Source organism: Marmota flaviventris, chromosome 11 (genome assembly GCF_047511675.1).
Source record: "Marmota flaviventris isolate mMarFla1 chromosome 11, mMarFla1.hap1, whole genome shotgun sequence".
Taxonomy (NCBI): Eukaryota; Metazoa; Chordata; class Mammalia; order Rodentia; family Sciuridae; genus Marmota; species Marmota flaviventris.
The window spans coordinates 96,923,312-96,935,448 of NC_092508.1; the positions used below are offsets into that span (position 1 = coordinate 96,923,312).

The 12,137-nt window shown below is 46.7% G+C and overlaps 1 protein-coding gene across 2 annotated transcripts in view; it reads right to left on the minus strand.

Annotated features, from left to right (window-relative positions):
- Myo7b (myosin VIIB) overlaps positions 1-9,869 on the minus strand; it is a 66,880-nt gene extending 57,011 nt beyond the window's left edge. For both annotated transcript variants that reach the window (XM_027936856.2, XM_071619405.1), the window contains exons 1-4: positions 9,852-9,869; positions 3,350-3,463; positions 1,766-1,918; positions 495-679 (exon numbers count right to left, since the gene is read on the minus strand). In XM_027936856.2, coding sequence (XP_027792657.2) covers positions 495-679; positions 1,766-1,918; positions 3,350-3,463; positions 9,852-9,869 — 470 coding nt within the window. The remainder of the gene's footprint in view (positions 1-494; positions 680-1,765; positions 1,919-3,349; positions 3,464-9,851) is intronic.
- Between the last annotated feature and the right edge of the window lie 2,268 nt (positions 9,870-12,137).

A 12,137-nucleotide genomic window follows, 5' to 3' on the forward strand; every position in this document is an offset into this window, starting at 1 on the left:
GTCTGGGCCCCATTTCTAAAGCAGCCATTCCACCTTTCTTCCTTGCCTCAAGAAACATTTATTGAAGGCTGGAAACACCCAGGCCCTGGTGATCCAGTGAAAAACCAGGTTCTGAAAGAAGGATGCTTTGGAGGGACATATCCTGGGGGAGGGGCAGCAGGGGACAGTTCCAGGTGATCTGTGTGCCCTTCAGAGGGGTATTTGCAGCTGAATAAGAAGAGCCCCTATGCAAATTAAGAGACAGCCTCAGCAACTTAGCTAGGCCTTAAGCAACTTAGAGAGACCCTGCCTTAAAATTTAAAAAGGGCAAGGGATGTGGCTCAGTGGTTAAGCAATCCCCAGTACAATAAAAAAAAAAAAAAATCACACCAGCCTCAAAGGCATGTTGGTCACACATGCTTTAGGGAAAGGGGTTGTTCCTTCCTTCCTTTGCAGGATGTTTGGGCAATGGCTGACCCCTCTGGCCCCCAGAAACATGGGCACCTGAGCCCCACCTGATGACACAGCACTGGTCCTTCTTGTTCTTCTTCATGCTGAAGTAGCAGCTGTTGGCAATGGCGAAGACATGCGGGGGCAGCTCCCCCACGTGGCGGCCATAGTAGAGTTGCACCTGCTCCAGGGTGTACAGGGGCAGCATCTGGAAGGGGTTCACGGCCACCAGGATGGAGCCTGTGTATGTCTAGGGAAGGAAACAGGAGGTGGTTAGTGTCTCTGCCCTAGGGAAGAGCTATTTGGCCCTGGCCTTGGTCTTGGGTGCCACCCCTTGAAGGTTACCAGGACTGCAGACTCTGGTGGAAAGTAGGGTTTGATTCTGGGCAAGGAGGAAAGACTCACACTCTCAGATGCTCAGGGAAGCTGGGGTGTCCACCAGGAAGGTGAGCTTCCGTTGGACACATTCAAAATAAGATTATATGTTCAGCACCCTGCCTGGTGCTTATGGGGGACTTGATAAAATGGGCTGAACGTATGAAATGAAGTTCTACCTGCTTCCTGCAGGAGCCTCTGTAAAGGCTGTAGCCCTCACTGATCCCAACTGCACCTTCTGTGGACTCCAGGTCTCAGGGACAAGCCCCAGTCCTGGGACCACAGCCTAGGACCACCTGTTCATTGGGAGCCCTCAACTAGGTCCAGCTGCCCTTATGGGGGTGGGGCAAGGAAACCTCCACCATAAGACCCAGAATTATCCTCTGCCTTCAAGGTGAAGAGGGTCAGATCAAGGATGTCTGCATGAACACTTTGCAAAGGATGAGGTACAGTTCAGGTTATCTTGTTGTTGTTCTCAGTCTCAGGGGCTCTGATCCACATTATTCAGACAGAGCACTCCCTCCTCAACTGGTGGGTGGGGGCACGGGAGTCCTGGATGTCACTCTCAGGAGGACTGGAATGCTCCATCAGGTTACCCTGTTTGTGACATGCCTAGGAGTTGAGGGGTGGGAACAGGAAGCTGTGCTCATCCCAATGTCTTTCAGTGTCTACCTGACCTGTCAGAGCAGGTCCTCGCTCAGCAACAGACAGAGGAAAGGGCAGCACTCAGAGCACCTAGTGTGTGCCAGGTACTATGCTCTCAGCACACATCAGCTTCCTCTCCTCAAGGGTCTGATCCCTGCTTCTTTTGTGTTAGAAACAGAGATTGAGAAAGGCCGGATACCCCACCTCCTCATACAGTGAGGATACGGGGAGTGGTGCCTAGCTCCAGATCCCCTGGGCGGTCATAGTCTCACTCCCATGGAAGGTTCCCAGATGGACACAGGGTAGGGGGACTCACATAGATCTTGTGCTGCTGATAGCGGATCAGGAGGTTGTGCACCATGCCTGCCTCGTTCAGGTCCCCCAGGCGGATCATGTCGTCTACACCCTCAACAGAGTTGGGGTGCATGGGGCTAAGAACACCAAAGTCCTCTGCTTGAATCCAGTGTTCCTGGAATGATGGACACAGACTCCCTTGATGGGCAGCCTCCACATGGACCAGTCCCCTAGTACCCTACTTCTCCACATTGCCAGGCACAAGGTGACTCATGTGATGAGCACAGATGAGCTGACCTGGGGCTGATGGCCAGTCTCTGGCCAAGGTCAGTCTGTGGCTTAGGTCAAGTGACACCTGTGACAAAATCAGGTCCAACTGTGGTTTTGGTCAGCATGTGTCAAGGGCCTGGGGTACATATGTAGCTGGGCTGGGGCCAAACCTTAGGCTGGGGTGGAGGAGCTGGTAGCTACAAGTTAGATTTGAGGTCATTTTACAGCTGGGGCCTCACCATTGTTGGAATAAGTACAAATAAAAGTGTTTTTTAAAAAAATCATAAATGGATGTTGAATTTTGTCAAATGCTTTTTCCTGTATCTATTAACACAAATATATGTTTTTTTTTCTTTGTCTACTGATTTGGTGACTTATACTGATTTATTTTCAAAATGTTGCAGGAATTTTGTATTTCCAGGGTAAACCCCATTTGGTTATGATGCATTTTCTTTTTAACATGTTGGCTAATATAGAGGGATTGCTAATTTTTAAAAGGACTTATTTGTGTATATGTGGTACTTGGGATTGAAGCCAGGGGTGCTCTACCACTGAGCTACATCCCCAGCCCTTTCTTTATTTTTAATTTTGAGACAGTGTCTTGCTAAATTGCTCAGACTGGCCTTGAGTTTGGGATCCTCCTCCTGCCTCAATCTCCTGAGTCACTGGGAATTTAGGAGTGTGCCATAACACTGAGCAGTGAAAGTGTTTTTGAAAAGCCATACAGCATTATGCAAGTGGGAGGTTCTACGTGGCTCCACATGGCTTCCGTAATCTGGAGCTTCTAGGCACCAGTCTAGAAGTTTCTCCTTTAGGCCATGTCTGCAGGAGCTGCACCCTGGAGCCTGTCTGGGCGGGGCAGTTGGTCAGCCTGAAGAGTGAGGTGACCAGCTGGATGCTTGCCTTGCAACCCTAGCCTCACCGCTCTGCCCTCAGTGGCCCCTGCCTCCTCCAGGTGGGTGAGCTTCAGGTCTGGCCACCCTAAGGAGCCAACCCTCACCTCTGCATTTCTGCCCTTTCCTCCACCCTCCACAGGTTTCTGGCCCACCTTCCCTCCAACTCCCCTTCACTCTGAACACCAGCTTTCAGCTCTCCCCCACCTGCCCTTGCCCTTCCCCCTCCCTCCTGCTCTCCTAATTCTCTTCCTTTCCCCAGGATGCAACTCTTGAAACATCCCCAAGAGGAACACATAATGTTCTCCAGGGCAGGACTTCACCGTGGTCTGTCCTGCCACAGAGATCTTGGGCTTCTGAACCCTCAATGCTGGGGAGCAGCAGAGGCAGTGGGCTCCGGAGCCCCAGTGGGATGGGCACAGGGGAAAGCCCCCAACACTGACCTTGCCCTCGTCATCCTCGACCAAGACCTTGCCTGGCTTGGTTTCTTTGATGATGCCCCCGATAGCCACTTCAGCCTTGTTGGTAGAGGCAGACTCCAGCCACACATGGTCACCCTGGAGGGCAGAGAGGAGACAGTGGTCTGATCCCTGTTTCTCTTCCCTTTCCCACTGGAGACTTACCTGTCCTGGGGCTGGCTGTCCTTTTAATCTGGAGCTCCTAGGTGGCTCTGTCTCTCCTCTCTTTCTCCCTTCCTCCCTCTCCCTCCCTCTCTCCCACACCACCCTCCTCTTCCCCTTCCCCTTCTCTTCCCTCTCTCTCCCTTTCCTTTCTTCTCTCCCCCACTCTCTTTCCATCCCTCCCTCTCTTACCTCTTTCCCCTTCCTCTCCTCCTTTCCCTCTCTGGTCTCCTCTGAGCATGTGTCATCTGTACTGCTCAATAGGCAGGTACCAAACACTGTCTATTCAGCTTTTTGCTTTGTCTCTACCCTGCCTGGGACAGTAAGTCCACCAAAGACAGGAGCTCCCCCACAGTGACCATCATAGAGAAAGACAACAGTAACCAAATTCAGCCACTATTTATGAAAATAGTGAGGTGGGGTGGTTTAGAGCAAATGAAAACGACAACAGGAGTTGAACTTCTCACTTGCATCCTCTCGGAAATCTACAGCAAGCAACTAGGAGAATGAGAAACAGAAGCAAAACACCATTTTCAGTGAAAGTAGGAGATGGATGAGCCATTGAGCAGGCCGGAGAGCATTCTGGTAAAAGATGAAGAACGAAGCTGAAAAGAGGGCCCCAGCTGCAGATTCCAGAAAGAGCTGGAAAAGTTCATTTCTCCAAGTCCAACACATTCTAATGCAGCATGTCTCATTGCATCAGCAGAGAAAGGGCAAGAAGTGGTAATAGGAGCTTCCTTGGCCTGACTTGGCTCTAAGAAACGAGATGCCATATTTGCAGGAAGCAGTCTGTCTGCGAAGTGGGAAAGGGAAGCTTTGCCCTGTGAAGAGCCCAACAGTACCCAAATCCATTGGCAGGGAGAGGGGCAGACTAAAAAGTCAATGCTAGCCTGCAACATGTCATCAACCACACCTGAACTTGCTGATCCAAGAAAGTTAATCCCACTCCAAGGAGAATAAACCCAAAGGAGCCAGCACAGGCCTAATACGAAGATACTGAAATCCAAGGGAGGAAAAGAGCATTCAAAGAAGAAGAAAAACAAAAACAGAAATCCCCAAAACAAAGCCTTTCAGAGCAGTAGAAAGTAAAAGCCAAGTATTTCACCATCATGTATTAAAATATACCAAAGTGCACCTCAGAGGCCAAAGAACTCAGGAACTAGATAGCAAGACAACTGAGACTGAAGAGGTATGAGTTGGCAGAGTTCGAGAAAGAAATGAAGGGTAAGAAATAAATTAACTGGAAATAAAAGGAAAAAAACAAAAACAAAAACAGGAGACTATGCATTGTTAGGTTTGAATGTGAGGTGTCCCTCAAAAGCTCACATGTGAGACAATGCAAGAAGGTTCAGAGGAGAAATGATTGGGTTATAAGAGTCTTAACCCAATCAGTGAATTGATCTCCTGATGGGATTAACTGAGTGGTAATTTAAGTGGGAGGGTGTGGCTGGAGGAGGTGGGGTTTGGGGCGTGGCTTTGGATATACATTTGTATCTGGAGAGTAAAGCTGCTCTCTCTGCTTTCTGATCTTCATGTGAGCTGCGTCCCTCAGCCACACTCTTCCGCCTTGATGTCCTGCCTCACCTTGAGCCTGAAACAAACCTTTCCTCCTCTACAGTCTTTCAGTCGCAGCAGCAAAAAAAGCTGACTAAAACATGTACTGACAGCAAAATTAGGACAAGAATCCTAAAGATAGGAAAGAAAAGAGTGAGCAAAATGACAAGGAAATTTTTAGAAAATAGAATTAGGAAGAAAAAGATAGATACACAGAAGACGGGAAAAAATACAGAGTATCCAAAGAAGAAAGCTAGAAAGGGAAGAAAAAAGCAGCAAAGTTATTAAAGATACAATTCAAGATAACTTTTCAGAAATTAAAGAAACCTTGAATCTGTAAACAGAAGACAGATTCCAGGTACCAGAAATGGGGGGAGAGAGATCTGGTACCAGGGGGAAAAAATGACCTGGTCCAAGAAAAATAAAAATCAAATCCAGTACAGATTCAGTGCAATTCCTATTAAAATACCAATGACATTTTTTTGACAGAACAAGAAAAAGCAATCCTGAAATTTGTATGGAAACACACACACACACACACACACACACAGCTGAAGTCTGCCGGGTTTCTGGTCGCGACTAAAAGGCTCAGGGATCATTCCAGTTGAACTGGGCTAACTGGGCTGCGCAAAATAACCACACAAGAGACACAAATACCTTTTTCTTTGGGGTAGCTGTGACAGCTCCCCTGACCTTAAGGGTCCGTAGAAAGAGAAAGAGCGAGAGCACTCGCTGACCCCTTTTACTGAGGAGAAGCTATTCAAATGAGGCAAGGGGTCAGGTTTCAGGGGGCTGAGTCTATCTTCATGATGTCCACTGTCAGCAGGTTGACTGACATCTGGGTAGGCCACACCCAAGGACACAGTAAAAGAAGGGGACACACACACAAGGCACTTCCATGGAAGGTTCTATCCTAAACAGGGCAAGGAGTTATATTATAAAGGAACAGGTGAGCGTAGCTTCACCCATGGGGCTGTAGCAAGACACCCATGCACGAGACACCGACCCTGGAACCCAAGAAGGGTGGGGAAAGCTCTGCCACATTTCTTCGACTGAGTGCCTCAGCACCCAGCCGGGGAGTGTGACCCAGTCACGTGCAAGGATGGTCTCCCACAGAAGTCATCTTTACCAAAAAGAACAAAGCAATAGGCAATACACTGTCAAAATATACGATACAGCTGTAGTACAGAGAGGTTGCAGAGTCAGAGTAGGCCCAGGAGAGCTGGGGAGTAGGGGTGAGGATCTAAGTCCTTTTGTACCTAGAGGGAAGCCAATGATAGATAACATTGAAAACCCAAATATCAAGTATCATCATAACCTCTTTACAGACACAGGTGGAAAATTTGAAGGGATCAACTAGAAGGGTTGGTGGTGGTCACTTCTAGGGAAGAGGAAGTGGGGCACTGACTCTTGTAAGCTGTGTGTCTACACAACTTTATAAAAATAAAAGTTAGCTAGGCTCGGTGGCACATGCCTGTAATCCCAGCAACCAGGGAGGCTAAGGCAGGAGAATTGGGAATTGGAGGCCAGCCTAAGCAACTTAGCAAGGCCCTGTCTCAAAATTTAAAAATAAAATAAAAAGGGCTGGGACTGTAGCTCAGTGGTAGAGTGCCTCTGGGTTTAATCCCCAGTATGGCAAACAACAACAACAACAACATTAATAATAATAGCTAAATTATGTGAGCTGCGTCCCTCAGCCACACTCTTCCACTTATAGCAAGGAGCATTTATTACAGGATGCAGAAGACAGCAGGAAAATACACTGTATCAAGTTAATTAAATTACATACAAACTCTCAGAGACTGAGGACAAGCTCTCTTAGGACCAGGCTGAAATTTCAGTGTAAATGTGGGCATTGTGCAGTGAAAACAGCTGGCCAGTCACCAAAGTGAGAAGATTTAAAGTCAAAGATATATGATGAGCTTCTCGCAGCAAAATTGACATTAACCAGAGATGAAAAAAAAAAAAAAAGAGAAACTATCTCCAGGGTAAGCCCAGTGATGAGGTGTCTGCCCAACAGGACCTGGAAGAAGAACTAACAGAACTGGAGTATGGATTATGCAAAGTAAGGAGCAATGGGTTTGCCATTTGGCCAGAGGTGCCCTGGGAAATAAATGGGAAGCCAAGTGGCAGAAAACAGAACTTCTTCCTGAACTCTGTGATGTCTGTTCAAAAGCAACTGAATCCTGGCAAGAAGGGGGAAAAGCAGGAGCTGTCAACTGCAAAGGAAGTGGAAGTGCATGTTGAGGTTCAAGGAATAGAGGCTGATTTACAGAAGCAGGGACCTCTGTGGCCTGTGTTGCTTTCTTTTTGCAGCTCAGCATGCAGAGGAAGAGGGAGCACCAGTCAGAGACGGAGATGACTACACAGAAACCCAAAGCTGTAAAGGCCACTCTCACTCCTGAGCACCTGGTTCTCAGATGCCTTCACACTGACATCTCCCAAGACAAGCAGCTCTTTGGCCCACTCGCTGGCATGAGCAGGGCTCCCGTGTGCCCACCTGCTATGCTTCTCTTCTCCTAGTAGGAGAGATGGGCTGGAGGTGGCTTGGTGCCTTGTAGTGGAGTCGTCAAGGACTCTCAGGCAGCGATACCTGGGGTGTCAGCCCCAGTGCAGTTCCATCAATAGACTTGAGGCTCCTCCCATTGGCAGGGACTGATGGTTGGTACCCTATTTCTCCTAGAAATGCCCCCCTACCTGGGTGCTCATTCATGAGATCTCTTCCCTGTCTGATAAGGAACGGGTTGACTGCACTGTGATTGTCTGTCATTTAGGCCCCCTAGTTTGTCATATTTTCTTACGGCAGCCTGATCAAACTAATAGAAAGTGCTTTTGAAGTCAGACAGACCTGGTTTTTAACCCCTACCCAGTATCACTTGGATTTTTAATGACCCTCTAGTGTCCATGTGTTGGAAGCTTAGATCCCAGTTTGGTGCTACTGGGAGGCAGTGGGAACCTAGTGGGGGATTCTGCCTTTTATTTAGCAATCACTTGGGCCTCTGAAGGATTCATTGATAAATAAAGATGACAACCCTCCCCTCAAAGAACTTGTAATCTTAGAAGACCGAGGAGCCTGCAGTTGTGATTATGAGTAATACAGCCCCAGAAGTTATCTTCCCAAACTCTGCTTGAAGTTAATCGTGCAGACTAACGTCTGTGCCACTTGGAAGACATTCCAGCTGATGCCTGCCATGGCACCTTCCTTGGTGAAATAGGTTTGGCTTTGCCTTGTGTTCTGATTTAGATCTGGAACGTCCCCCCAAGTTCATGTGTTAAAAGCACGGTCTCCAGCAAGGTTCAGAGGTGGGTGTTTTAGGCAGTGACTGAATCCTGAGAGCTTTGACGACCCTAGCAGATTAATAATCCACTGATAGCTAGATAGTCTGCAAGGAGGTCTCACTTATTTGAAGGAAGCAGGTCACTGGGGGTGTGCCCTGGAAGGGGGGAAGTAGGTCACTAGGGGTTTATCTTCTCCCAGGTCCCTTTCCTCTCTCTTTCTCTCCTTCTCTCCTCCTTCTCCTCTCCCTTTCCTGGCTACCATCAGCTAAGCAGCTTTCTCTGCCATGCCTTTCTGCCTTGGATCCGGCTGAACCTCCGAACCTGTGAGCCAAAATAACCCTTTCCTCCTCTAAGCTATTCTTGTGACACATTTTTATCACAGAAATGAAAAGCTGATGAAGACAATGTGTTTATCCTGATTTGAACTTTACACAATGTATATATACAGGTATCAAAAACCACGTGGCACCTTGTAAATATGTACAAATTTTGTTTTTATGCATCAGTTAAAAATAAGTTTAAAAATATCATGATCTAGTACAGTGCCAAGTCTAATGTTTGCAATGCGGTAACCAAAAGCCCTTGCAAAGTTTTAGACTGCAGGAATAAATGGATGAATCACAGATGAAAACGGCCTCATCTCCAGTCTGTAAAATTTAAAAACAATAACCACCAACCCTCGCTGCCCATTCAGAAGGTCAGAAGCTGCCAGGGCCCAGTCCTAGGAGCCTTGGGGCTCTTGCTTGGTGATGGGGCCCCTCCCAGCCGTGTGGATCCAGCACCTGGGGAGAATGGCTACTGTGTGTGGGAGAACAGTGTGTGCATTTTTCTTTTTTTTTAAATCAGAAAGGACTTTGCAGCACTATTCAGGGCTTTGTGGGGCAGAGGCAGAGGTAGGAATCTGGGGAGCAGGGAAAGATGCCCAGGTTGGTTTGGGGGCCCCAGCTTCCCAGCCTCCCAGCTTCTTCTTGCCATATACACTCCATTCCAGGTGGTCTGAAGGCCTTTCCCAACCCCCTATAAGGGAAGTTTCTCACTGTCTGTTGATTCAAGAGTAAACGAAAAGTTTCCCTGTTTCCTGAAGGCAGAGTTGTCTCTTGGCCACTGAAACACAGATATTTGCTAAAAGGAACATGATGCAGAGTCCAAAGTGGTGACTTGACCCAGGGTCTGATTCCCACCCTGTTCCCTGTTCCATAGTCGACTGTTTTCTCTGGGTGAGATCTTAGAGTGTCATCATGAGACAACAAATCTGAAATCCCTTTTTTAAGCCCTACATGTAAGAGGGATTACTATGCACGTGGCTAGAAGCTTTCTAAAGTAAACTGTTGTCTTTTGATAATAGATTCTATCTTGTTCCTCAAACTCCCTTATCTGTGGTACTTTCCGTCTAGGTCTCTTTGCCTTTCTTCTTCATTCTTTGGAAGTGGTTCAGCTCAGCCTTGGGTAACTTCCACAAATAATCCCTCGATTGAATAAATGCAATTCTTACCAGCCTGAACACCGACATCCTGGGTCAACAGCTCCACACAGCCTGTATGTAGAGAGAAAGCAGAAGGTCAGTGTGTCGTGTTCCCCGAATGTGGAGCTCCCAGAGGGCAGGGGCTGTGCATGGTCATCAACCAGTTCCTAAATGTCTGGATCATTAAATGGCTCTGAACAAATGGATACATGAGTCCCATCCCATCCCAGGTGCAAGATGATGCTCTTTCAGCCTCCACTGTCTTGCCCCTTTATTGAACGACTATTTTGTATTCATCTGTGGACTTGACAGGGAGTGGGGTGGTGCCCTGTCATCCAGAGCACAAATGTTGTCTGGTTGGATATCCATGACAACCAGTCATCACCACATCTCCTGGGAAGTGCTCAGCTAAGCGGCCACCAGAGCAACACGCATGTCACATATGTGTAAGCCTCAGAGCACTCCAGAAGGTGGGTGTCTCCCCATTTTTCACATGGGACTCAACAAGGAAAGATGGCTCAGTTAATGAGCACACAGCTGGGAACCGAACTCAGATCTGCTTCATCTCACAACTTCCTGGCACCTGGCTGCTCCAGGTGCTTTGAGAGCCCATGGGCAGGCCTGATTAGCAGCCAGCAGGTGGAGGAGGTACCCAGAGCCTCAATCTGCCTGATCTGAAGAAGATGGCCATCACCCATGACCCTGCCTTGAGCACTGGCACCTTCCCTTCCTCACACTGGCAGTGTGCAGCAGGTGCTGGCTCTGTGGTATTCATTGCCCTATTTTCTGCACCTACCACAGCCTGCCCCACACTTAGTAATATATGTCCCATGAAGAGGCACATGAGACCCCTCAATATTATTATTATTTTTTTCATCTTTTTTATTTGTTTTAATTAGATACATATGACAATACAATGATCTTGACATATCATACATTTGAATCAGATGGGGTATAATTTCTCATTTTTCTGAGTGTACAGGTTGCAGAATCACATTGGTCATGCAGTCACGTATATACACACAGCAATAATAAGGTCTATTTTATCCCTGGATATTATTTTGATGGTGGCTTTGAGAATGCACAGTAGCGGAACCAGCTCTGAGAACAGATACCTTCATCCGCATATTACAGGAACGTAGAGACTAAGAAATGCTGAGACTTTATCAAAGCTGTCCAACTGATATTATGGTTTGGATCTAGAAATGTACCCCCAAAACCTCATGGCCCCCACGCAGCAAGATATAGACATGGGGCTTTTAGACAGTGATTGGGGCTATAATCTCACTAATGTGTTAATCCAAAATGGATTAATAATTTGAATGAACTAGTGGGTAATAATTTTAGGTAGATAGAACATGGCTGGAGGAGGTAGGTCACTGAGGATGTGGCCTTGGAATATATATCTGTCCCTTCCCCTGTCCCGCTCCTGTTCCAAGGTGCCATGAGCCAAGCAGCTTGCTCCCCCAACACTCCCTTCTGCCATGATGTTCAGCCTCACCTCAGACCTAGAGCAATGGAGTCAGCCGGCCAAGGACTGAATCTCTGAAACCATGAGACAAAATAAACTTTCCCTCCACTAAGTTGTTCTTAGGTATTTTGGTCACAATGCAAAGCTGAGTAATACAATTGGTAAGTGAAGAAACACAGTCTTCTCCCCAACTTCGACATTCATCGACAAGACATAACAATAATAAAACTTATATGCTCCAAACCATGGAGCATCTATGTTCATCAAACAAACTCTTCTCAAGTTCAAGAGTCAAATAGACCACCACACAATAATTCTGGGTGAGTTTAATACACCTCTTTCACCACTGGATAGATCAGCCAAACAAAAGCTGAAAAAAAAAAGAAACTATAGAATTCAATAAAACAATAACTTAGATTTAACTGACATATATAGAATATTTCATCCTTCAATGAATGAAGACACTTTCTTCTCAGAAGCACATGAATCCTTCTCTCAAATAGACTGTATATTGTGCCACAAAGCAACTCTTAGCAAATATAAAAAAGTAGAGATACTACCCTGCATTCTATCAGATCAAAATGGAATGAAATTAGAAATCAATAATAAAATAAAAAATAAAAGCTACTCCAACACCTGGAGACTAAATGCTACTGAATGAACAATGGATTGCAAAAGACATCAAGGAGGAGATTAAAAAATTCTTAGAGGTGAGTGAAAACACTGATACAACACATCAATCTCTGGGACACTATGAAGGCCGTACTAAGAGGAAAATTTATTGCAGGGAGTTCATCTCCTAAAAAAAGAAAAAGTCAACAAACAAATGGCCTAACATTACATCT